The 23,615-nt window shown below is 41.8% G+C and overlaps 1 protein-coding gene across 4 annotated transcripts in view; it reads right to left on the bottom strand.

Annotated features, from left to right (window-relative positions):
- Positions 1–10,030: 10,030 nt before the first annotated feature.
- Positions 10,031–23,615, bottom strand: part of tjap1 (tight junction associated protein 1 (peripheral)) — a 106,693-nt gene continuing 93,108 nt past the window's right edge. For all 4 annotated transcript variants that reach the window (XM_078398807.1, XM_078398809.1, XM_078398808.1 and 1 more), the window contains one exon: positions 10,031–19,217. In XM_078398807.1, coding sequence (XP_078254933.1) covers positions 17,892–19,217 — 1,326 coding nt within the window. In that variant the 3' untranslated portion in view covers positions 10,031–17,891. The remainder of the gene's footprint in view (positions 19,218–23,615) is intronic.

The raw sequence follows: 23,615 nt of genomic DNA, 5'->3' as shown, positions 1-23,615 counted from the left end.
ACTGTGGTGGATGTTCATATGAAAATGTATTTTGTGTGTCCTGTTGCTTTTTATTGGTATGACTGTATGGCAAATGACATTCCTCGTATGTTGCAAAACATACTTGGCTAATAAAGTATGATTGTGATTGTGATCTTTGCCCAATTGGATTCCGTATACGGCTATCAGCAGAGCAGAGTATGGGCAAGAGGTAAGGGGCGCCATCTGGGTAAATTAATTTTGTCTCAGGTTCACGGGCAACGGTTCATGTTCTCTGGCATGTCAAAAGATAGTCTAGATCAGAATAATTATGTCTCGCAGTAGGTCCCTTTGATCTATCTGCAGGAGGGTTTGGGAGCCTCAATGGCACACTCTCTTTGGTCTGGCACTAAGTAACTGCCTTCCGACATTCTGTGTACATTTTTTCTCACTCCTTATCTTCAAAATTGGTTTTCAAAATTGCCGAACTTGGTACCTGTGCCACTATTCGGATAATACTTTATGTGCGTGAATACAATTATGCTATGCACACATACACCAGGTAGATCGATGAGAAAAATATCAGTGTGTAGAATATAGTTTTTAGCAAAACAGCTCAAGAAAAAGTCCAATATCCGCAATAAGGTTTGTTGTAAGACAGTTAAGATAACTCATTGCCTTACTGAGTCTCACTAGGCTGAGGCAACCAGGAATGAGTCATGGTCACACCGTTAAGACAGTCTGTCTGTTTGTAAAGCTGCCTTTTTAATTTCAAAGTGATTATTATTTTCATTGCACATTATTAGATATTCTGGAGCCTGGCTCGTTTCGAATTAATGGCTGCTACTACCACATAATTAACCCCCGAATAATCCCTAACATAGACCAAAAATAAAACACAAAGAGGCATTGAAGAAAACCCAAGCTCTGCAATCCCTTAAGAAAACACAAGGGGCCACTGCGAGCCACTTATAAAATTCAATGTGATTAGAAATAATACGAAGGAGCAACCTAGGAGATTCTCCAAGTATATTATGAGCAAAGTGCAATAGGTCCCATTGGAAATGGGGATTAATGTGGTTGTCTATGTGTGGAACCTGAAGAGATGGTGAAGTCTTAAATGAATATTTCTGATTTACATTTGCTGCTACGAAGGTAATGGAAACTAAGGGAATAAGGGCATTTTGGAATATATTCACATTACAACTGGTCTTAAATCAGATTAAGATGGAAGAATCCCTGGAGCTGGTCACGTTCTAAGATAGTGTGGATATAGATAAAGTGGGGATATAAAATCTAGAGGTGATTTAAAGTGATGGGAAAGATTTAAAAGGGGCAACTTTTTCCACAGAGGATATATGGATATACGCAGTGGATTTATTGTGTCGAGCTGCCAAAGGAATCTGTTGAGGCAGGTACAATTACAATGTTTGAAAGACATTTACACAGGCACATGGATAGAAGGCAAAGACAGTGAGGCGCCTAGTCTGTCTGTTTTTTGTTGTTATTTTTGGTGTGTTTAGAAAGTATGTGCAAATGTTCTTTGGTTTGTTTTATGTGGGGGGTGGGAGAGCGTGTCGGGGGAAACTTTTTTCAATCTCTTACCTTGCTGGAGTTGCAATTGTTTTCCGGATCGTATCTCCGGTCACTCTGCAGCCTAACATCATGGAGCTGGCGGCCTTGCTCGGAACTGACTTTGAGCCTCACCGCGAAGCGTGGACTTACCATCGGAGCATGCGATTCCTTGCCTGGGATCAACGCTCCAACCGTGGCCTTTAACATCGAGGAGCTCAGTCTCGGGTTGAGACCGACGTTGGGAAGCTCCAAGCTGCATGAGGTTCGACTAGCCCCGACCCGGGGTGGATTGCCTGGCGAGGGAGAGCCGAGATTCTCTCCCCCCCCCCCCCCCATGCAGGAGCTTGATCGCCCCGACGAGGAAGGCTCGCCGCCGGCTACGGGAGTCAAGATCGTCCCGTCAACGGAAGGTTAGAGGCCCCTGACTGCTGGAGGACAAAGAAGGGAGAGATTGAACTTTTTTTCACCTTCCATCAGTGAGAAATGCAGAGGAGTCACTGTGGTGGATGTTCATGTTAAAATGTATTTTGTGTGTCCTGTTGCTTTTTTATTGGCATGATTGTATGGCAAATGACATTCCTCGAATGTTCCAAAACATACTTAGCTAATAATGTATGATAATGATTATGATAGGCAGATGGGAAGAAATCGGAGAGACGTGTTGGGCCAAAGGACCTGTTTTACACATTGGTATTAACAAGATAAAACAAAGAGGCAAAACTGCAGTTTAATAACTAACCTTCCTTTGGCATTCTCTTAACTCTGAAGATCTCTTGCTTCTGATCCAATTCCTAGCATTCTTGGGCAATGTGAAGGAAATATGTATAAGATGATCCCAAAAAATAATTTATAATAAGTGGGTGCCAGTGGGGAGGAAGATGACATTTTCTCTGTCAAAAGTATTGGGCTACCTAGTGGGGTACAAGAACAGTAAAGTCCCTTTAACTAATGACATGCATCTTCAGGAATCAAAGGATGTGGCTTGAGAAATAGTCTGCCAAAATACCAGTCTTTCCACTAGGTTCCAGTATCTGCAGTCTTGTTTCTTCTAGATTTCTGGAGAGGTGCCAGAAGACTAGAAAACCGCAAATTTAACACAATTATTCAATGAGACTAAATGAAAAGCAGAAACTCATGGCGTGGTAACCTCAGGTCTGCTATTGGGAAAATATTGGGAACCGTGATTGGGAAGGTACTTACACAATATCCAAAGATCATAAACCAAGCAGTCAACATGGTTTTATGAAGGGGAAAACAGGTTTAATAGATTTGCTCGAGTTCTTGGAGGCTGTAACAGACAGGATGAATCATTGGATCCATTACATGGAGTTCCAGAAGGGATTTGATGAAGCGTTGTTAATGCACAGGGCACAAGTCTGTGGGATTAGGGCAATATATTGAAATGGATAGTAGATTGACAGAAAACATAATTCAATCTTCTTTCCACCCACAGCCAGAGGGGTACACTGTACTCTAAGTGTCCTACCAAATGCTTTATAAAATTGTACAATAGCTAAGAACAATAGATAAGAACAGCAAATCAGGGACATTGTGAGCACCAGCTCAGAGAGCAGGATCAAAAGTAGGGCAGAGAAACCCATTCCAATGCAAAGGGCAAAGGCTAAACGAAGTGCAGAGAAATGCATTACCAACATCAGGGGGAATCCTGAACCAGTTCTCTTTTGTGGTGAGGCACTGCAGGTATTCACTTCACTGGGCTCCAACTGATCAATGTCATCTGCAGAATTAATGAGGGGAAAGCTTTGGTAATCTACTTGGGAACATGGACTAAAGTTTAATAAAGGCATCATTTGAAGTTAATTTTAAACAGAAAATATTGATATGTTACGAGAATCACCGATTAACTTTTGTTCGAGGGGTAGGATGGAGGCTGTGTTCGTACAAAATAGTCAATATCTTGATTTTCACAACACAAAATTGTGTCATCTGCTTGTGCATCAAGAAATGCGAGTTGAAAATAAATAGTTTATTAATTTTCTTTAATTCACATGAATTCTACAAGAGTGCATTTTATTCTGTATCTCAAACTTCTGGGTAGTGATTTTATCATGGCGAATTTAGACGAAAGGCACATTTCCGTAATCCAAACACGAGGGTCGCATATAATGATAGGGAAATGAATCCCTGGAATGGGAACAGAAAGAGTTTATACCAGAGGTAGTTGGACATGGTAGAGTTGTGTCATTTCTAAGCAAGAATGAGCTATACAAGATGACATCCCCGAGTTCTTGCTGATCCCCACAGTGCTAGGTTACAGGTGTAGAGAAATTGAATAGAAACACCTTCAGAAACATGAACAGGGGAGGTCAGAAAGCTGTATTTGATGACAGGAATAATAATAATAATTATAATAATAATCTCAGGCGTACTGCCTGTGCCACGCGATAGTGAGAATAGGAATGGAGTGAGGTGGAGGATAAATACGTGGCTGAGGAACTGGTGCAGGGAGCAGGGTTTCAAGTTTCTGGATCATTGGGACCTCTTCTGGGGGAAGTATGACCTGTACAAAAAGGACGGGTTGCATCTGAACCCGAGGGGAACCAATATCCTGGCGGGGAGATTTGCTAAAATAACTGCGGAGACTTTAAACTAGTACGGTTGGGGGGAGGGACTCAAACACAGATAGCTAATAGGCAGTGTGTGAGGCAGGAGGCAGAAAAGGGAAACACTCAGACCCAATATGTAGGAGAGAAAGAAGGGAAAAGAAATAAACTGAGAATAAGAAATGATGGGTCCCTTAAATGTGTATATTTTAATGCTAGGAGCATTGTAAGAAAGGTGGATGAGCTTAGAGCCTGGATTGACATCTGGAAGTATGATGTTGTGGCGATCAGTGAAACATGGTTGCAGGAGGGTTGCGATTGGCAATTAAATATTCCAGGATTTCATTGTTTCAGATGTGATAGAATCGGAGGGGCAAGAGGTGGGGGTGTTGCATTGCTTGTCAGGGAGGATATCACAGCAGTGCTTTGGCAGGACAGACTAGAAGGCTCGATTAAGGAGGCTGTTTGGGTGGAACTCAGAAATGAGAAAGGTTTAGCAACACTTACAGGGGTGTATTATAGACCGCCAAATAAGGAACGAGAATTGGAAGAGCAAATATGTAAGGAGATAGCAGATATTAGTAGTAAGCACAGAGTGGTGATTGTGGGTGATTTCAATTTTCCGTATATAGACTGGGAATCACATTCTGTTAAAGGGCTGGATGGTTTGGCGTTTGTAAAATGTGTGCAGGATAGTTTTTTGCAGCAATACGTAGAGGTGCCTACTAGAGAAGGGGCAGTGTTGGACCTCCTGTTAGGAAATGAGATGGGTCAGGTGACGGAGGTATGTGTTGAGGAGCACTTTGGGTCTAGTGATCATAATGCCATTAGTTTCAATATCATTATGGAGAAGGTCAAATCTGGACCAAGGGTTGAGATTTTGGATTGGAGAAAGGCTAATTTTGAGGAGATGAGAAAGGATTTAAAAGGAGTGAAATGGAAATTGTTGTTTTATGAAAAGGATATAATAGAGAAATGGAGGATATTTAAAGGTGAAATTTTGAGAGTACAGAGTCTTTATGTCCCTGTTCGGTGGAAAGGAAAGAATAATAATTTGAAAGAGCCGTGGTTTTCCAGGGAAATTGGACACTTGGTTCGGAAAAAGAGGGAGATATACAATAAATATAAGCGGCAGGGAGTAAATGAGGTTCTTGAGGAATATAAAGAATGTAAAAGGAATCTTAAAAAGGAAATTAGAAAAGCAAAAAAAAGATATGAGGCTGCTTTGGCAAGTAATGTAAAAGTAAACCCCAAGGGGTTCTACAGATATGTCAATAGCAAAAGGATAGTGAGGGATAAAATTGGTCCATTAGAGAGTCAGAGTGGACAGCTATGTGCTGAGCCGGAAGAAATGGGGGAGATATTAAACAATTTCTTTTCTTCGGTATTTACCGAGGAGAAGGATATTGAATTATGTGAGGTAAGCGAAACAAGTAGAGTAGTGATGGAAATTAGGAGGATTAAAGAAGAGGAGGTACGGACACTTTTGAAAAATATAAAAGTGGATAAGTCTCCAGGTCCTGATAGGATATTCCCTAGGACATTGAGGGAAGTTAGTGCAGAAATAGCAGGGGCTATGACGGAAATATTTCAAACGTCATTAGAAACGGGGATGGTGCCGGAAGATTGGCGCATTGCGCATGTTGTGCCTTTGTTTAAAAAAGGTTCTAAAAGTAAACCTAGCAATTATAGACCTATTAGTTTGACGTCTGTGGTGGGAAAATTAATGGAAAAGATACTTAGGGACAATATATATAATTATTTGGATAATCAAGGCCTGATTAGAAACAGTCAACATGGATTTGTGCCTGGAAGGTCATGTTTGACTAATCTTCTTGAATTTTTTGAAGAGGTTACCAGGGAAATTGATACGGGCAAGGCTGTGGATGTTGTCTATATGGACTTTAGTAAGGCATTTGACAAGGTTCCACATGGAAGGTTGATTAAGAAGGTTAAATCGTTGGGTATTAATAGTGAGGTTGCAAGATGGATTCAACAATGGCTGAATGGGAGATACCAGAGGGTAACGGTTGACAATTGTATGTCAGGTTGGAGGCCAGTGTCTAGTGGAGTGCCCCAAGGATCTGTGTTGGGTCCACTGTTGTTTGTCATTTACATTAATGATCTGGATGATGGTGTGGCAAATTGGATTAGTAAATATGCAGATGATACTAAGATAGGTGGAGTAGTTGATAGTGAGGTAGATTTTCAAAGTCTACAGAGAGACTTGGGCCTTTTGGAAGGGTGGGCTGAAAGATGGCAGATGGAGTTTAATGCTGATAAGTGTGAGGTGCTGCATTTTGGTAGGACAAATCAAAATAGGACGTACAGGGTAAATGGTAGGGAATTGAGGAATGCAGTGGAACAGAGGGATCTGGGAATAACTGTGCATTGTTCCCTGAAGGTGGAATCTCATGTGGATAGGGTGGTGAAGAAGGCGTTTGGTATGCTTGCCTTTATAAATCAGAGCATCGAGTATAGAAGTTGGGATGTAATGTTAAAATTGTACAGGGCATTGGTGAGGCCGAATCTGGAGTATGGTGTGCAGTTCTGGTCGCCAAATTATAGGAAGGATGTCGACAAAATGGAGAGGGTACAGAGGAGATTTACTAGAATGTTGCCTGGGTTTCAGCACTTAGGCTACAGAGAGAGGTTGAACAGGTTGGGTCTTTATTCTTTGGAGCGTAGAAGGTTGAGGGGGGACTTGATAGAGGTTTTTAAAATTTTGAGAGGGACGGACAGATTTGACGTGGGTAGGCTTTTCCCTTTGAGAGTGGGGAAGATTCCAACAAGGGGACATAGTTTCAGAATTGAGGGACAAAGGTTTAGGGGTAACATGAGGGGGAACTTCTTTACTCAGAGGGTTGTGGCTGTATGGAATGGGCTTCCGGTGGAAGTGGTGGAGGCTGGCTCGATTTTATTATTTAAGAGTAAATTGGATAGGTATATGGATAAGAGGGGATTAGAGGGTTATGGTCTGAGTGCAGGTAGATGAGACTAGGTCAGGGAGAATGGTCGGCGTGGACTGGTAGGGCCGGACAGGCCTGTTTCCATGCTGTAGTTGTTATATGTTATATGTTATATGTTATAGGAGATGATCAGCCTTTGTGAAAAGTTCCTCATGTGGCAGTGAAGGGTAATGGATTATAGCCTTTGGGAAGAATTCTTGATTTAGCATCTCCCTGCAACTGAATTAGATCATCTTTCATTTTAAGCATACCCTGCCACAGTACACCCGAGCTGCTGAGTTTGGATATTGAACAGGAAATTGCAATGGAACGCTTAACTCCTTCAATCGACACGCTAATATCTCGAGATTGAATATACAATCTACACCGTGTAAAAGAGAAGCAGTTTAATAAGAACTAATTTTAAAATACTTTATTTTGTTTAAAATATACATCAGTTCAGTTTTACAAATTGAGAAAATAAAATTAGTAAAATTTAACAGTCTTGTACATGGACACAGATGAATTACTGCAACATTCTACATCCCTGAGGGATGAGTGAAATAGATTGGAAGCACTCAAAAGGTTCAGGCTCACCGCTTTCAACTGAGAGAGGTACAGACAGAATCAGGATTTGCAACAATCAATGAATAAGTCAGTTCAAGTAAGATGCAAGTGAATGTGCAAACAGATCACAGGCCTTCAATTTAATTTAAAATGCAACTCATTAACATAGCTTTGAAGCTAATAAAAAATTATTTATTTCCCAAAGTTGTGAAGGAAGCAGTTCTTCCAGCATGGCTGAGGGAATGTAGTGTCGAGCTTGGGATACATAGTGTACATTCACTAGCCAATGCTATTTTGAAATTCAGTGAAGTGAATAAGGAAAGTGGGCCCAGAGAAGCTGTCATTTCTTGAAAAAAGGTAATGGTTTTCAAACGGCCTAAATCACTGCTTGAAGTCAACCCACTGATTGGTAAGGAAAGCTAACTGAAGGAGTTACCCCATCTCCTGCCAGAGCTGACTCCTGTATTTGAGAAGCTCAAGGAGTAATGTTTCATCCTTGTTCTTTCAGTCAAGGCCAGCTCAATGTGGTTAGATTGTTTTGTATAAACATTTTGCTCCACAACTATAGAATATTTGCAGACAAAGCAGTAACCCACGTTCCAGATTAAATGTAACGTTTGTAGATACAAAGTTTGAGTTTAGACAAAACCGAGAATTGAAACCAGTTTATCATGACTGTTCATGGTTCCATGAACAAGTACTAATTTAGCCCATCCATAATTGTGCTGGAGAGTTAATTCTAAGCAGTCCACACTCCTACACAATGAAACATGCCATTAATGTCACTATGATTACAGGATATTATACCACAGGACACAATGGATAATCATGATTAATCCAAGCACAGGCAAGATACAGATGTGAGGAGGTGCAGATGAGAGTACACTGCATTTTACAGAAATGTGCACACCTGAAATTTCAGTCACTCCAGCTCCCTCAGTTCTCCATCGTATTTGTCCAGCCGGAGTTTGTACTGGACTCATGGCCAACAATGCAATACTGAAAGCTTTTATTCATCAGGACCTCATTGTAAGATTCTGAGAGTTGTGAACAAAGGTTCGTCCAATCACCCTGCTGTTTTCACACTCTGGATTCACACGAACGCTATGGACACTATGGCCTGCCTTAGACATAGCATACCCAGGAATACGAATAGAATGTGAATGGCTGACATCAAATACTTCACAGGAAAGTTGGAAGCTAGCAAAATATGGTATAATTCAACACTTCACTACATTGAGCTCAGTCGATTTTCCCAGTATTTCTGGGGGCTATTTCGTTAACCTGAGTCACTTGTGCTATCCTGACATGTTTGAAACAAATGCAGACATCAGCCGATGCAAGAAACAGCCAACCATTTCTCGACCTGCTTGCAAAATTCATTCATCAATGAGCGGAGAGACACACCCAGCCAGGAGTATCATTCAAGGAGTAGATTTGGAAGGGAACTTTGCTGTGGCAGCTCAGTCGTGTCCAGGAAGCAATATCCTGAACAATAAACTTGGGACAGACAGCATCTCTGGAGAACATGGCTAGGTAACATTTTGGGTTGGGAGCCTTCTTCAGATAGTTTGTGTGGAGGGGGGGGTTTATGAAAGCTGGAAAAGGAGGTGCTCTAAAAGATGGAATACACAATGATGTTTCTTGGAGGAACAATACATCATATTCCACGAGTAGCTTCCAACCCAACAGTACGAAATGGAGGTACAGCACCTCATATTCCTTAGAAGGTTTAGGAAGTTCGGCATATCCTAACAACCCTCACCAACTTATACAGATGCACCAGAGAAAGCATCTAATCTGGGTGCGTAATGGCCTGGTTTGGGAATAGCCCCATCCAAAACTCTAAGAAATTGCAGAGAAGTGTGGATGTGGCCCAAACCATCACACCGTACAGCCTTCCTTCCATTGACTTCATCCACACTTCGCGCCTTCATTGGCAAGGCCACCAGCATAATCAAGGACCAGTCTCACCGGGCACTCCCTCTTCTCCCCTCTCCCACTGGGCAAGAGCTACAGAAGTTTGAAAACGCATACATCCAGATTCAGGAACAGTTTCTTCCCGGTTGTTATCAAGCAAATGAATGATCTCTCATCAACTAGATTGCGGTCTTGACTTCCCTTTACTTCATGAGAGACCTTTGAACTATCTTTAATCGGACTTCAACATTATATCTTGCACTAAATGTAGTACCCTTTATCCGGACGACTTGATTATGTCATGTCGTCTTTTCTTTGACTAGATAGCATCCAAAGCTTTTCACTGTACATGTGACAATAATAAACTAAACTTAATTAGCCTAGAACCATCCGTATGAACATTACATTTTCCAATTTTAGATCATTTCTACCCCTCCCTTGTCCCACATACCCTCCTCGTCTTTCTTCTCTCACCCCCCCCCCCCCCGGGAACTCGCATCCATTTCTCCCCTTCCATGTACTTCCAACTACATTCCTTCCTTTAGCTTCACATTTCGCAACTCTTCAATCCTTTTGTCTTATACCTTCTGTCTTTTCATCTCTGGCCTTTGTCCAACTATCAGCTTATCAAAAAAAACCTTCACCTGTATCAACTTATTACCAGTTCCTACTCTCTCTCCTCCCCATCAACAATCAGTCTGAAGAAGGATCCCGACTTGAAACATCACTTATCCATGTTCTCCAGAGATGCTGCCTAACCTACTGAATTACTCCAGCACTTTGTGTCTTTCTCTGTAAACCCGCATGTACAGTTCCTTGTTTCTAATCAATATCTTCTGCTGGGGCACCTTTCATTCCACCTGTTGCTACCAGAGGTCCTCAGCAGCAGTGTTGAAAATCCGACTGCAGAGCCATCATCAAATGCAATCAAATGTGCAAAGAGGCCATTATAAACATAATCCTTCATCAATCTCTTCAAGTAATCCCTCTATTCCATTTTCTCCTCGACTTAATCAACCTCGCTCAGATATAACAGCAATGTCCACCTCACCACCCGTGTCAGCAGGTTCCGCTGCCATCAGTCAATGAATAGTCGGCATGGAGAGGTGAAACCAGGAAACTAGTGAGGACTGCACCTCCTGACACCATTTCAGTCATTTAAAAAATAAACCTCACTAAAATAGGACTGATGTACGAGTTGGTGCTGAAGGAGGACAAGCAGGAGCTAGGTGCAGAGCTGATGGTTTACAACACTGAGAAACTGCTTTGCTTTAAGGCAGAATGGGTATCAGTGAAACATCCTGTGGTCAATCACAGTTCCACATAAGCCTGTTAGCGTCAGTGTCACACTGGTGTGGGCTGTATTAGTGTCAGTGTCACACTGGTGTGGGTTGTAGTGTCAGTGTCACACAGGTGTGGGTGTATTAGTGTCAGTGTCGCACTGGTGTGGGTTGTAGTGTGTGTCACACAGGTGTGGGTGTATTAGTGTCAGTGTCACACAGGTGTGGGTGTATTAGTGTCAGTGTCACACAGGTGTGGGTGTATTAGTGTCAGTGCCACGCTGGTGTGGGTGTATTAGTGTCAGTGCCACACTGGTGTGGGCTGTATTAGTGTCAGTGTCACACCCGTGTGGAATGTATTTGTGTCAGTGTCACACCTGGAGTCTCACTGATGTGGGCTGTGTGACCCTTTACCAAGAATTTCCTTTCCATTGATTTTATTGATGGACAGATGCTGTGAATCTCAGCAGTGCAGGCTGTTGAGAGGAATTGATGACAGAACATTCGTACTTATGCAGTGAACTCTGGTCCCTGTCCCAAGCAACACTGAATTGAAACATAATAAAATATTAACTTAATTGACTATTGTAATTTTTTTAAATTAGAGTTCCTGGCTGAATTACTTCAACACAAACTACATTGCGATAAATGGAAATAAGCTGAAAAATCAAAGGATACTTTTACTTCCCAGTTGAGGTCTAATCTGCTCTCTTTACCAGCGAATCCTCAGTGCTGGTAGTTGGATTGAAAATAAAGAACGATTCTGACGTGAACAGCAACCTTGAGATCGACTATCAATTTCCAATGATACATCATCTTCCCACAATGCTCTACAATGATGACGTTTCTCAGACCGGAGGCAAGGCTTGTCCTGTACTCGGCCCTGCTGAATACAATCATTGAGAAGTATATTACTAGTGTTATTGCTGGTGATAAAATATTGAGAGTCGAGGAGGTAACATACTGCCAAGCTTCTTACTCATATTTAGTAACCTCAGTGCCTTACGCAACTGGCAAAGCCGAGGGTGAAGATTTGTTAACAGGAATGGACCATGCAGAATGCCCACACCCTATCACTTTAACACAGAGCATGCGAGGGATCAATAGTGAAGAGTGTGTGCATGGAGAACAGCAGCACCGAGCTTTCAGAGTTGGATAGTAGAGGACACAGAATAGAGCGACTAGCTGCAATGGGGGAAGACGAAGCAGACACACACACAGTGATGTGGGGCAGGGCAAGTGGAAGGAGGCAGTACACACCTCACAGCAGATTTTTTCTGTTACACAGCAAATGATGGGTGTCTGGAAAGTTCTGTCAGACAAGGTTGTGGAAGCAGATGCGATAGCAACATTTAAGACACATGAATAAGCAGGGAATTGATGGACATAGATGTGCAGTTTACATTAGCACCATGGTTGGTATAGACGTTGTTGCCTCTCCATTGCTTATACTGTTTTATGTTCCAACACTGCTCCAAAACTCAATTTCATCAACAGTCATCTCCTTTTGGTGCAGTTGCAGGAAAGGCAACAGGTTTTAAAAAAAACTTTCCTTGCCATCGATCAAGAATACATTCACTCTTTTTTAGTGAAACAGTACATTACTTCTGCATTGTTCACTCTCAATGCGGGGTCCTCAACAATAGGAAGACCAAACGTGATTGGGTGGTTTAACCAGTTTGGAAGTATTCCCACAGAATGTATACTCAATACCTAGTTTCTGGGCACCCATCACTTTAATTCTCCATTCACTTTCCAATTTGCCTTTTACCACTTGTACGGATCTAAGGAAAGCAAGTGCAATGCAGTGACAAGCGAGGGCCAATTGCCCAATCAGGCACATTACAGCTTACCCGACTGAACCGATGTCAATAATTCAACAATGGTGAATGACAAAATTCTGACATTTAATTTATGTATTCTGTTCCACTGGTGTCCCTTTTTACACTGGTGTCCTGATTTGCTCCATCATCTCTTTGTTGTTTAACCTCTCCCCCCTTTACCTTTTGACTGAGCATTTTTTACCTTCTATCTCCTTATCCCACCTCTACCTTTTTCCTGGATCTGAAAATCTGTTGGTGACCCAGGAGCTGGTTATTTGTTTTTTGTGGTGATCATGCTGATGGTGAATTTGGGGTCCGCTACTGGTTTTGTTGTCATGTCAAACATTGTCGATGAGCTGGGAAGTTTCTTTCAAGGAAATAATGACCGTCTCCTGACCTTGAGTTAACCTCCTACTGGAACCTCATGCTACATTCATCAGCGCATGTGTACCAATTCTAATCAACTCAGTTGAAATACGAGGAGAGGATCATACAATGATACCAAGGTATCAAAGACAAATAGACTAATATCTCTTGATAAATTTAGTTGGCTATGTTCACCTGAAGAAACACGCTGAACATAATATCAGTTTCACTAAGGCTACAGGTACAGTACTGCGGCAACACTAGCATTGATAGATTCTAGCAGAAAGTCCACATTCACCAAGTCAGAGTCAAAAGCAGAATGGCTCAGACCAACATCTCATCCATTCACTGTCCAGGTCAAATCCATTGGAGATCACAGACCAAGTCCCCAAAACTGGGATTTTCAGCAAATTCAAAATCAACGTGTCATAAAGCAGCTTGATCATGCATAAAGCACTGCTCAGCTAGATCTACCCTCGCCTGGGGAACACCAGATGCTTGAACGATGGACTGATCAAAAAAGGAAATGAACGTGGGATCACCTGTCAGAATTCCTGCGGAAGAACAAGCTCAGTTCAACTGTTCTCATCAGTGAACATACTATTCTAAGAAAACACTGTCCGCAGTGGGGTCCGATGAAAAAGCACCTGCTTCTAACATAATCCCTGCAGAAATATACAAGGTCGATCATGATTATCTCATACATGATATGACAGTGTTTTACAAATAGGGGGGATTAAAAAAAACAAAAACAGCACATTGATGACTCTCACAAGAGGAAAATGAAAACTGTCTATCAATTAAATCATTTCACACAAAACACAAATTCTGATTTCTTACCAGTCTATTTAATTTCTGATCCAGTTGAGGTAAAATACACTAGATTTTTGCATCCAGATAACTCTCGATAAAGAGCAGAAGAAACTAAACTGTACTGAGCCTTGGCTGACCTGACCTTGACACAGAGAGTAGGTAGAGTCTGCAGATGATTCTCATTTTCCAATTGGCCAGAAAAATTCATCCAGGTAATCAAACAATTTCATGAAGATATTACTGCTTACATAATATCTTGAAGGATGATGAAACTTGCAGTCACGTGGTAAATCAAGACAAGCAGCTTCAATACAGAATTCCCAGATATGCCCCTCTTTGAATTGGGACATAGATCTGGTTTAGAGCTAATATAAAGCAGTTCAACCATAAGAGACTACAGCCTAAGACTAAATTCCTTGCAGATTTTCTCTGCTGTTTGGAGAGCAGTGTTCCTGGGAAGACACAGATTGCATTGCTGTAGCAACTAAACTTTATGTCCTATCTGTTATATCTTTGCAAACCAAATGAATGTATCTACTTGGGAAGCACTCTATGAAATATGGGACCACTGATAAGCTTGTCAGTTTAAATATCATGCAAAAGGTCTATGGAGCTGTGGTCCTGAGACGTCCAGGCCATGATTAAGCGTATTAAAATACTAAAGGGTACTCAGATCACTAAAGAGGTTATAAAACAGCCAAGATAAAATCCCAGATATACAATCCTCTGATGCTTGGGCATACACATTTTTAGTGTCATGGAGAAAAACAACTTAGTTGATATCTTGCCTTTTAGATGTTCTCCAAGGATTGGCAGAAAAGCTGAAAAGATAGCAACACCGATGCTGAAAGCTGGGAAAATGTGCTCTAGCTCATAAGACATGGTGCAAACTAATCAAAAGCAGACCCATTGGCTATGAAATAAGAGTATGTGGATGTTATGAAGCAGCTTGATACTGTGCTTAAATCAGTGCACAGTCCTCAATCAGCAGGCCCATCACTTGGCCTGAGTTCATTACATAAAGTCTAATCCCAACCCCATAGTTCATCTGTGTCCAGTGTGGTGGAAAACTGGAAGACAAATGTATACTGATGTTACACAATTGCAGTCATTTTTCGCATTTGAAGAATGATAGAATTTGTTGAACATTTTCCAGACTGGAAAAAGTTATCAATCTGAAGCTATAAATTCTTTCACTCCATAGATGCTTTCTGACCTGCTATTTCCAGTATTCTCTATTTTTATGCCAGATGCCTAGAGTATTTTGTTTTTATATATTATGAATTTACAAACCTGACTGAGAAAACTGAGTGTCCATATCCCACCAGTCAAGGTGTTGTTGAAGATGGTTGTAAGACCCTTGTTATCTACTTTTATTACTGTGAAGCCCAACTTTCATATTGTCACCTGCAGTAAACCAAAGCAAGATTGCATGAAATAACTGCCTTCGAGCCAAGTTTGCAAGCCTTATGCAAACTTACCATTTCTTTAAAATTTAAACTTGCAAGAGGAAAATTTCACGGAGGAAAACCCCATGCCAAAAAAAAGATAAAATTACTGATTAGTAAAAATTAAAATTCCAAACATCGGGCAAACTCAGTTGTCTGGCCCAAACTACCAGCTTACGATTTGATTACACAATAGTTTTACATTCAAGCAAGTCAATATTCTAACTGAGTCGTATGACTCTATAAGTCCAAAAGGGGGGAGGGGGGAAATAGAACCTGCATTATTTGAGGAGCCACCAGTTAAGAGTGTTTTTTATTATTTGTGTGTGCCCCAGGCGTATGTTTCCCCCAGAATCGTTATCTTATGTAGTTATTCCAATGTGTGCGATTATTTGGAATGTGTTACCAGCAGTGGGATTCCTGAGAGTGTATTTTCCCAAGAATCTGAGCTACCGTTTGAGGATGTTCCTGGGATGTGTTACCATTTGTAGGGATCCCAGGAGTCTTATCATTTGAGGGTGTTCCCCGGAGTATGTTGCAAATTGCAGGGTTCCTACGATTGCATTATCATTTGTTGGAAGTTCCCAGGAGGTTGTTCCTGTTTGCTGGGTTCCTGGGAGTGTGCTACTGTTTGAGAGTGCTCCTGAGAGCATGTTACCATTTGCAGGACTGTGGCGCACCACCTGGGGAGGGAGAATTGCCAGCAGCATTTTAACATTTGTGTGTTTGGTTGGAGTGTATGTTATCTTGTGGGAGTGCCCGAGTGGTCTTGGCAAATTCAACATTTGCAGCAGAAACCAATAGAAATGGTGAAACAAATTTTACTTTGTGACCCATTGCTAAATTTGGCAGTTTATGCTCATTTTATAATACTATAGATCTTGCTTAATTACAAGAGTGTACTCTGCACTTAACCAGCTCTGAAAGTTTACCACCTCAACATTAACTACCGAAAAGACAACGACCGTTAATACTTAATTTTGTTTCACTTTTTAAAACTTGAGACATGGAATACTGTCATGAAATAAGCTAAAGAGGTCATTTCCCATATCAGCAGATGTGAACAGGGAGGATTAATACAACCGTGCGTGTCACTGAGGGCTGGATATTTTAAAATAAGTTTAAAAGAATGGCAGCAAAATAAATCTGGTTCCATTTACAAAAGCATTTATCTGTATTTCAATATTGAACATAAACACCCTGGGTCAATGTGGTGGTAAAAAAGGGAAATTAATAGTCACTGGAGGACTCAGTGGCAATGTGCACAGACAATGGTACAGACAACTGTGGAAGGAAATCGACAGACAGATTTTCAGGTCACCTGGACAAGTCCTGAAATAGATGCTACTTGACCTGGAGTTCCTCCAACAGCTTGTTTTAAAAAAAGTTCAGATTCCAGCATCTGCAGTCTCTTCTGTCTACAAAATAATGAAATGGTAGTTGTTGAATGGTAGTTCATTTTACCCCACAAAATCAAACCACAGAGGTAGCAACCTCTGGGATGGGTTAGGGCACTGTAGATGTTGGAGGCTCTGCTTTGATGGCTGGAAAATGGTTTCACACCACATAAGAGCTGTAAATTTCATTTCTCTACAGTTGATCAACAGAGGAGTCAGTCTGCAATCAGAGAGCTTTAAAATATCTTTCCACCATCCCTGTTTTGCAGTCGAGGCTGCAAACCTTGGGAACTTTCCATTTCCTCATGGTATTAATCCAGATTCAACCAATCTTGGATTACCTGCCCGGGCAGTAGCAGTGCGAATATGTGGTAATATTTTGGAAAAGGTTTACCTGTTTATTGGGTTGCAGGCACTATGTTTGACGGCAATCTGGAATTTTTAAACGTTTGTACCATGAGTATCTGAAGAGTTGTACTTGTCTCTGTCAAGCACCGCTGCATATTATTTGTATTCAAGGTGTTGTTGAAGCATTTAATAAACAATTATTGGCAGAAAAACAAACAACAAAAAAACTAATCTACTGTCAGTTTTTTTTCAATGTGGACTAAATTGGGCACCTATGAGATTAGTGGTGACAATGAGTCAAACATGTGAATGACTGATTCACATAATATTATAATGCAGCGGGCAGGGAAATTACAAACACTACAAAATGGTCTGAATATTCAAGTTTGCATCCAAATTAAACCCAACTGGTGTCTGCTACAACTTTGAAATAAAGCCTACACCTGGCATTTTTAAGAGATCAATGTAAACTTAATGTCAACCAAACTATGATTGTAAAATATTCAATCACTCGCATTGCTCTTAAAGCATGCATGGGAGACAAGACATTAAGTACAGATAGACATAAAAACCAAAGTAAAAACACAAGACATGCTGAGAAATTACCTGCCATCATCCAGCATGGATACTCTTCTGGAATCTGAGTTCCATTCTGCAATGATTTATTTCAGTACAAAATGATTTTCTTAGAAAATCCTGAAGTATTGCCTTTTGAACTCAGATTCACTAAACTGCACATGTTGATTAGTTTGCCTTTGACCATCTTCCTAGGAGACGATCTGTGGATTTCTACAAGCACTAAAAAAGTTTGAAATTCTTTTTTTTTGCTGAGTGACATTTTGCATGGCAGCCATTTACTACAATGCACATAGCACCTCAAAGGTCTAGTCCAGAAGGGTGCCCTGCTCCTGTGCCCTAACTAAACTGTCCTTTCGTAATAAGTGATGGACACCCATCCTTTTTGGACTCTTCTGTCGGTTCCCTAAAGCTATTGATGGTTTGTCTCCAATCTCTTCCAGATCATCCTGCACAGAGGTCTCGCTTTCATAGAGTAGAACTTCTCGTTCTTCTACCAAGCTGTTCCCAGAGACGGTATCCATGTATTCTTTGTGCATCTGCACTGGACTACACTGTACATCCAGCTGATCTCCTTCAACATCTGCAGTGTGAAGCAGCTGCTCTCCTTCTTCCCGAGAAAATTCGCTCCCGTAATCAAGCATATGCTTGCTTTTCCGTAATTTAGAATCTGTGCTGTCTGTGTCCAGGCTGGAATCTCTGCTCATTGTCCAACTGCAACTCTGGGCAGATTCTTCTCCATCTGAATAAGCTAGTCTCCTCTCACCCATGGCAATTTTGTTGCCTAAACTATTCTGCAATTCTTGGACTATTTCATTACTGAAGGATGTGCGATGGGCAATAACCCCTTCAGAAACAGGTGCTACCTTCTCCACAAACATTCGCTGCAGGTTTGCGAGGTCTTCTTCTGAACTTGTTGAGCTAGCAAATGCACTTGACATTTGGGGTGGACTATTGAAAGGGCTTGACTGAGCTGATTGAAACTGATTGCCCGGCCTTCTGGGTGTGTCTGACCTTGGTGACTGGTACTGTCTGGTAACCTGCGCTGACTTCCTCCCGTCCGATGAGGGACTGCTGGGTACAGTTCGCTGTCGCTCCAGCCCATCCTCCTCCCCCTGGACCAAACTGAGCGATATGGCTTGTCTGGTAGCATATGTACAGTTGGGTAAGGGACTGTTCTTTGGAATTTTAACCTTATCATCAGAAGAGAATTCAATGACAGCTTTGCGGCCAGGGAAAAAGTTCTGAGGTGGAGTAGGATATGGGTTTAGCCTCTCAAAGGTGGGTGTCTCGTCTGATGTGTTGTCTGAACATATCTGCCGCCTACACATCCCATTTTGGGGCATAACTGCCTCGGTCATGTCTTGACCTCCCTCTTTTCCTGTACTTTTGACTCCATTTGTACTGCCACTCATATCCACATGAACAAAGACATCCTCTGCCATTGGCTGATTGCTGTTGCTGGACTTTGCCGAGTTCAGGATCAGTGGCTCGGGCTTTTCCAACACTCTAGCAATGACTGATGTTGGCACAACGTCCGAAGAACTAAGAGTAGAGATCGATTCACGCCCAGGTTGGAAATCTTCACTGGATTCCAGATGCTTGTTCACCATCTCTTGAAGTACAAAAGGAAGCTGCAAATAAAACAGAACTCCCACTTTAACCAATCTTGTGGCTTAATTTTTCACACAAGGAAAGCAGCTTAAGAAAGCACAATCATGTAAATAAGAATTGCAGTGTTCATTTCAGTGACTTTCAGATACAAGAAATCTCTTTCTGCATCTCAATGAGCATTCCAAACAATTAGAATTGCAACAAATATATTGGCATTTGCCGAATTCAACACTGATGACATCAACACGAAATGTCCTTATTCTAACTGACTGCCAGGATAGTGGGTCTATGATTTGAAGTGTATGTAGCCTACTGTGTTTTGGGGATAGATCTTTGGCTTGGTATTGTACTGTATCTCAGTACTGTAACTAAGGGCATAAGTAGGTGAGATACATTATTGTTTGTATGGGAGATGAAGGAGTTGAATCCAGTAATAGAGGAAGTACACGTAGTGGGTGGATCCATATTCCATTGAGTAGAGATGCGGGACCAAGACCCAGAATTGTGTTGAGGACAGCAGCTGGACAAGGATCGGGTATTGTGTTGAGGACAGATGCAAGGCCTAAGAACCAGAGTTGCATTGAGAACGAACATTAGACAAAAACCCATTGTTGAGGTAGACATTAGACAAGGAGCTGGTGTACTGTCAAAGGCAAATGTGGAACAGGAATTGGGTCGAGGACAAGGACCTGGTATGCTGTTGTGAACAAATGTTGGACAAGGACTTCTAGTTGTGTCAAGGACAGATGTTGAGGGCAGATGATCGATAATGTCCTGGTATTGTGTTAAGGACAGATATTGTACAAGGACCTTGTATGCTGTTGGGGACCTTCCGTCACCTCTCCTATATTTCAAGATGACAATTTCCTCTCTGGTTTTCCACAATGTCCTCGGATATATCTGTAAGGCCCTGGAGATTTGTCCTCGGATTTATCTGATAAGGCCCTGGAGATTTGTCTACCTTCATGCACAATAGTACCTTCAGCACCTCTTTGACCTTAATACGGACTGCTCTCGACACTTTCGTTGACTGCCCCAAGATCCTCTGTAACCCTTTCTTTCTCTTTGGTATATACAGAAGAGAAATACTTATTAGGACCTTGCTCATCTGCTGAGGCTCCACACAAAGTTGACCGCTTTGATTCCTGAGGGGTCCCTAGAACTGGCACAAGAACACATAGATCCTTGGGTACTCATTAGTAGGTTTTTTCCCCGAAATCTGCCTTTTGATTTCTTTAACTGAAGTACACATCCTTAGACTTTCCACGTGTAACCTTTTGTCCATTTATTTTCTCTAAGCAGTATAGTTGTGCCAGGGACCCGGGTTCTATCCTGACTACGGGTGCTGTCTGCATGGAGTTTGTACATTCTCCCTGTGACCATCGTGGGTTTTCTCTGGGTGCTCCGGTTTCCTCCCATACTCCAAAGACCTACTGGTTTGCAGAAGGGTCTCGACCCGAAACGTCACCCATTCCTTCTCTCCCGAAATGCTGCCTGACCTGCTGAGTTACTCCAGCATTTTGTGAATAAATCGGTTTGTAGGTTAATTGGCTTGGTAAAATTGTAAATTGTCTCTAATGTGTGTCAGATAGTCAGAGTGATACAGTGTGGAAACAGGCCCTTCGGCCCAACTCACCCACACCGGCCAACAATGTCCCAGCTATGCTAGTCCCACTTGCATGCGTTTGGTCCATATCCCTCCAAACCTGTCCTATCCATATACCTGTCTAACTGTTGCTTAAATGATGGGATAGTTCCAGGCTCAACTACCTCCTCTGGCAGCTTGTTCCATACATCCACCACCCCTTTGTGTGAGAAAGTCACCCTCGGAATCCTATTAAATCATTTCCCCTTCACCTTGAACCTATGTCCTCTGGTCCTCAATTCCCCTACTCTGTGCATCTACCCGATCTATTCCTCTCATGATCTTATATAACTATAAGATCACCCCTTATCCTCCTGCATTCCATGGAATGGAGACCCAGCTTACTCAACCTCTCCCTATAGCTCACACCCTCTAGTCCTGCAACATCCTCGTAAATCTTTTCTGAACCCATTCAAGCTTGACAATATTTTTCCTATAACATGGTGCCCAGAACTGAACACAATATTCTAAATGTGGTCTCACCAAATTCTTATACATGACCTCCCAACTTCTATACTCAATACTCTGACTGATGAAGGCCAAAAGCCTTTTTGACCACCTTGTCTACCTGCGACTCAACCTTCAAGGAACCATGCCCCTGTACTCCTAGATCCCTCTGCTCTACAACACTACCCAGAGGCTTTCCATTTACTGTGTTGGTCCTGCCCTTGTTCGACGTCCCAAAATGCAATTTTGAATGCTTTAGAATGAATGACTTCCAGAAGGACGCAGCATTGTAATTTTTTAAAAATACATCCAGAGATCTGAGCCAGAATGTTGACAAGAGGGATATTTTGTGGAAATATAGCCTGGTAAGCGGTTGGAATGTAGTGCAAAAGCATTGAGAACGGTGACTCTAATTATGTGTTTTACAGTTATGAAGCTCATGGATAGACTGGAAATTATCATTCTAAATTGGAAGGCTTGATTTCAATATTTTAAGAATGCATTTGGAAAAGTGCACAAGGAGCAGCTGTTTGCAGGTAACTGAGGCATTCAAAAATTAAATCATGAATGTCCAGGGCCAACATTATTCCATAAGAGGCTAGATCAGTAGACATCAAGGGTTGTCAAAAGAAAACAAAAAGTGGCACGCCATGTATACAGAACTATAAGCAAGAGTGATTGGAGAGGGAGGAACACCTAATACATTAAGAGGGCAAAGAAAGGGCAGGAAATGGCACTGGCGGACAAGATGAGAGACCAATGCATTTATGCATACTAAAAGTATGTACTAAAGGTTAAGAAAGTAATCAGAAAAAGGGAAGGGCCCGTTAAGAAATGTCTGCACTGAGTCAGAGAATATAGGCGAGGTCTTAAATGAATACCTGTCATTGTTTTTACAATGAAGAACTTTGCAGTTGGAGAATTCAGGCAAGGGGACAGTGGAGATCCAGAATTAACTATCCTTGAAAAGGAAGAGGTATTTGATACATTACAAAAAAATCAAGTATTGTTTCTCGAGTTTACGTTAGGTCTTATTTTAACAGTACAGTCCAGAAATCAAAGTGGGAGTGGAATGGTAAATTGCAGTGGCAGGCAAATAGAAGCTCAGGTTCATTCCTGTGGACTGAAGTGAATGGACAGTTATTGCATTTTCTGCGGTTGCATGGGAAGGTGCTATGTGATGGGGATTGGTGAGTAGGACCAGGGAAGCCAGGCAAAGTGAGAAAGGGGTTCACAATGTAGCCTCCTTTGAATTGGTGAAACCAAATGCAGATTAGGAGAGCATTTTGTGGAACTGCAGCATTCAGTCCACATTCAGTTAAAGTCCAACACAAGTTCATGGAACGAGTCATTTCTTATCTGGGCATGTTGCAGCCTGCACGACTTAAAATTGAACTCTCCAACACCATACAACTTATTCTTTCTTTGTTTGTGTAACAAGGAACTGCAGATGCTGGTTTAAACCAAAGATAGACACAAAAAGCTGGAGTAACTCAGCGGGACAGGCAGCATCTCTGGAGAGAAGGAATGGGTGATGTTTCGGGTCAAGACCCTTCTTCATTCCTTCTTTCTTTGTTTGTAACTGGACCCACCACGTGTCATTTCATTCCCATATTTTTCATCAGGATATTCTGGCCTGCTCAGCACATCCCAGAAGGCCAGTCATCCCAGATGGCCAGGCTTCACATAAGCAGTATTTTACACAGGCTTAACTGTCCATCATTTCACACTTCGACAGACCTTCCCTTTGTTCTTCCTATTGCCTTTATTATTTAGATTAACATGCTTTCTCTCTTCCTCACTTCTAATTTTGAACTTGGACTCATGTACTAGCCCTATCCTTTATCACAACTACTTTAAATCTAATAGAAATATGTTCGCTGATCCCAAAAGGCTCGCCCACTGACACTTCAGAAACTTGCCCTGTGTTATTTCCGAAGCATAGGCCACGATTTTCCCTCTACATGTTGCCTGAGGAAGCTTTCCTGAACACACTTCACAAATTCCACCCCATGACACTATGACAGTCCCAGTCTATTTGGGGAAATCCCCTACTATGACAACCCTATCAATCTTGCATCTGTCTGCAATTTCCCAGCATTCTAATTCCAGTTGACTATTTGAGGGCCTGTAGTACTGTCCCAACAAGACAATCATCACGATTTTTCAGCTCCATCCATTTAGACTCACTGGATGATTCCTCAGTAATGTTACCTTGGACTACAGCTTGATATTTTCCTTCATTAATAAAGCAACTTTCCTCTTTTATCCCCACTTCTATCTCGGCTGTAGCACCTAAACCCTGGAACATCGAGCTGCCAATCCT

Source organism: Rhinoraja longicauda, chromosome 5 (assembly GCF_053455715.1).
Source record: "Rhinoraja longicauda isolate Sanriku21f chromosome 5, sRhiLon1.1, whole genome shotgun sequence".
Taxonomy (NCBI): Eukaryota; Metazoa; Chordata; class Chondrichthyes; order Rajiformes; family Arhynchobatidae; genus Rhinoraja; species Rhinoraja longicauda.
Note: the sequence above shows the minus strand (reverse complement) of the source record. Positions and strands in the feature narration are given on the sequence as shown.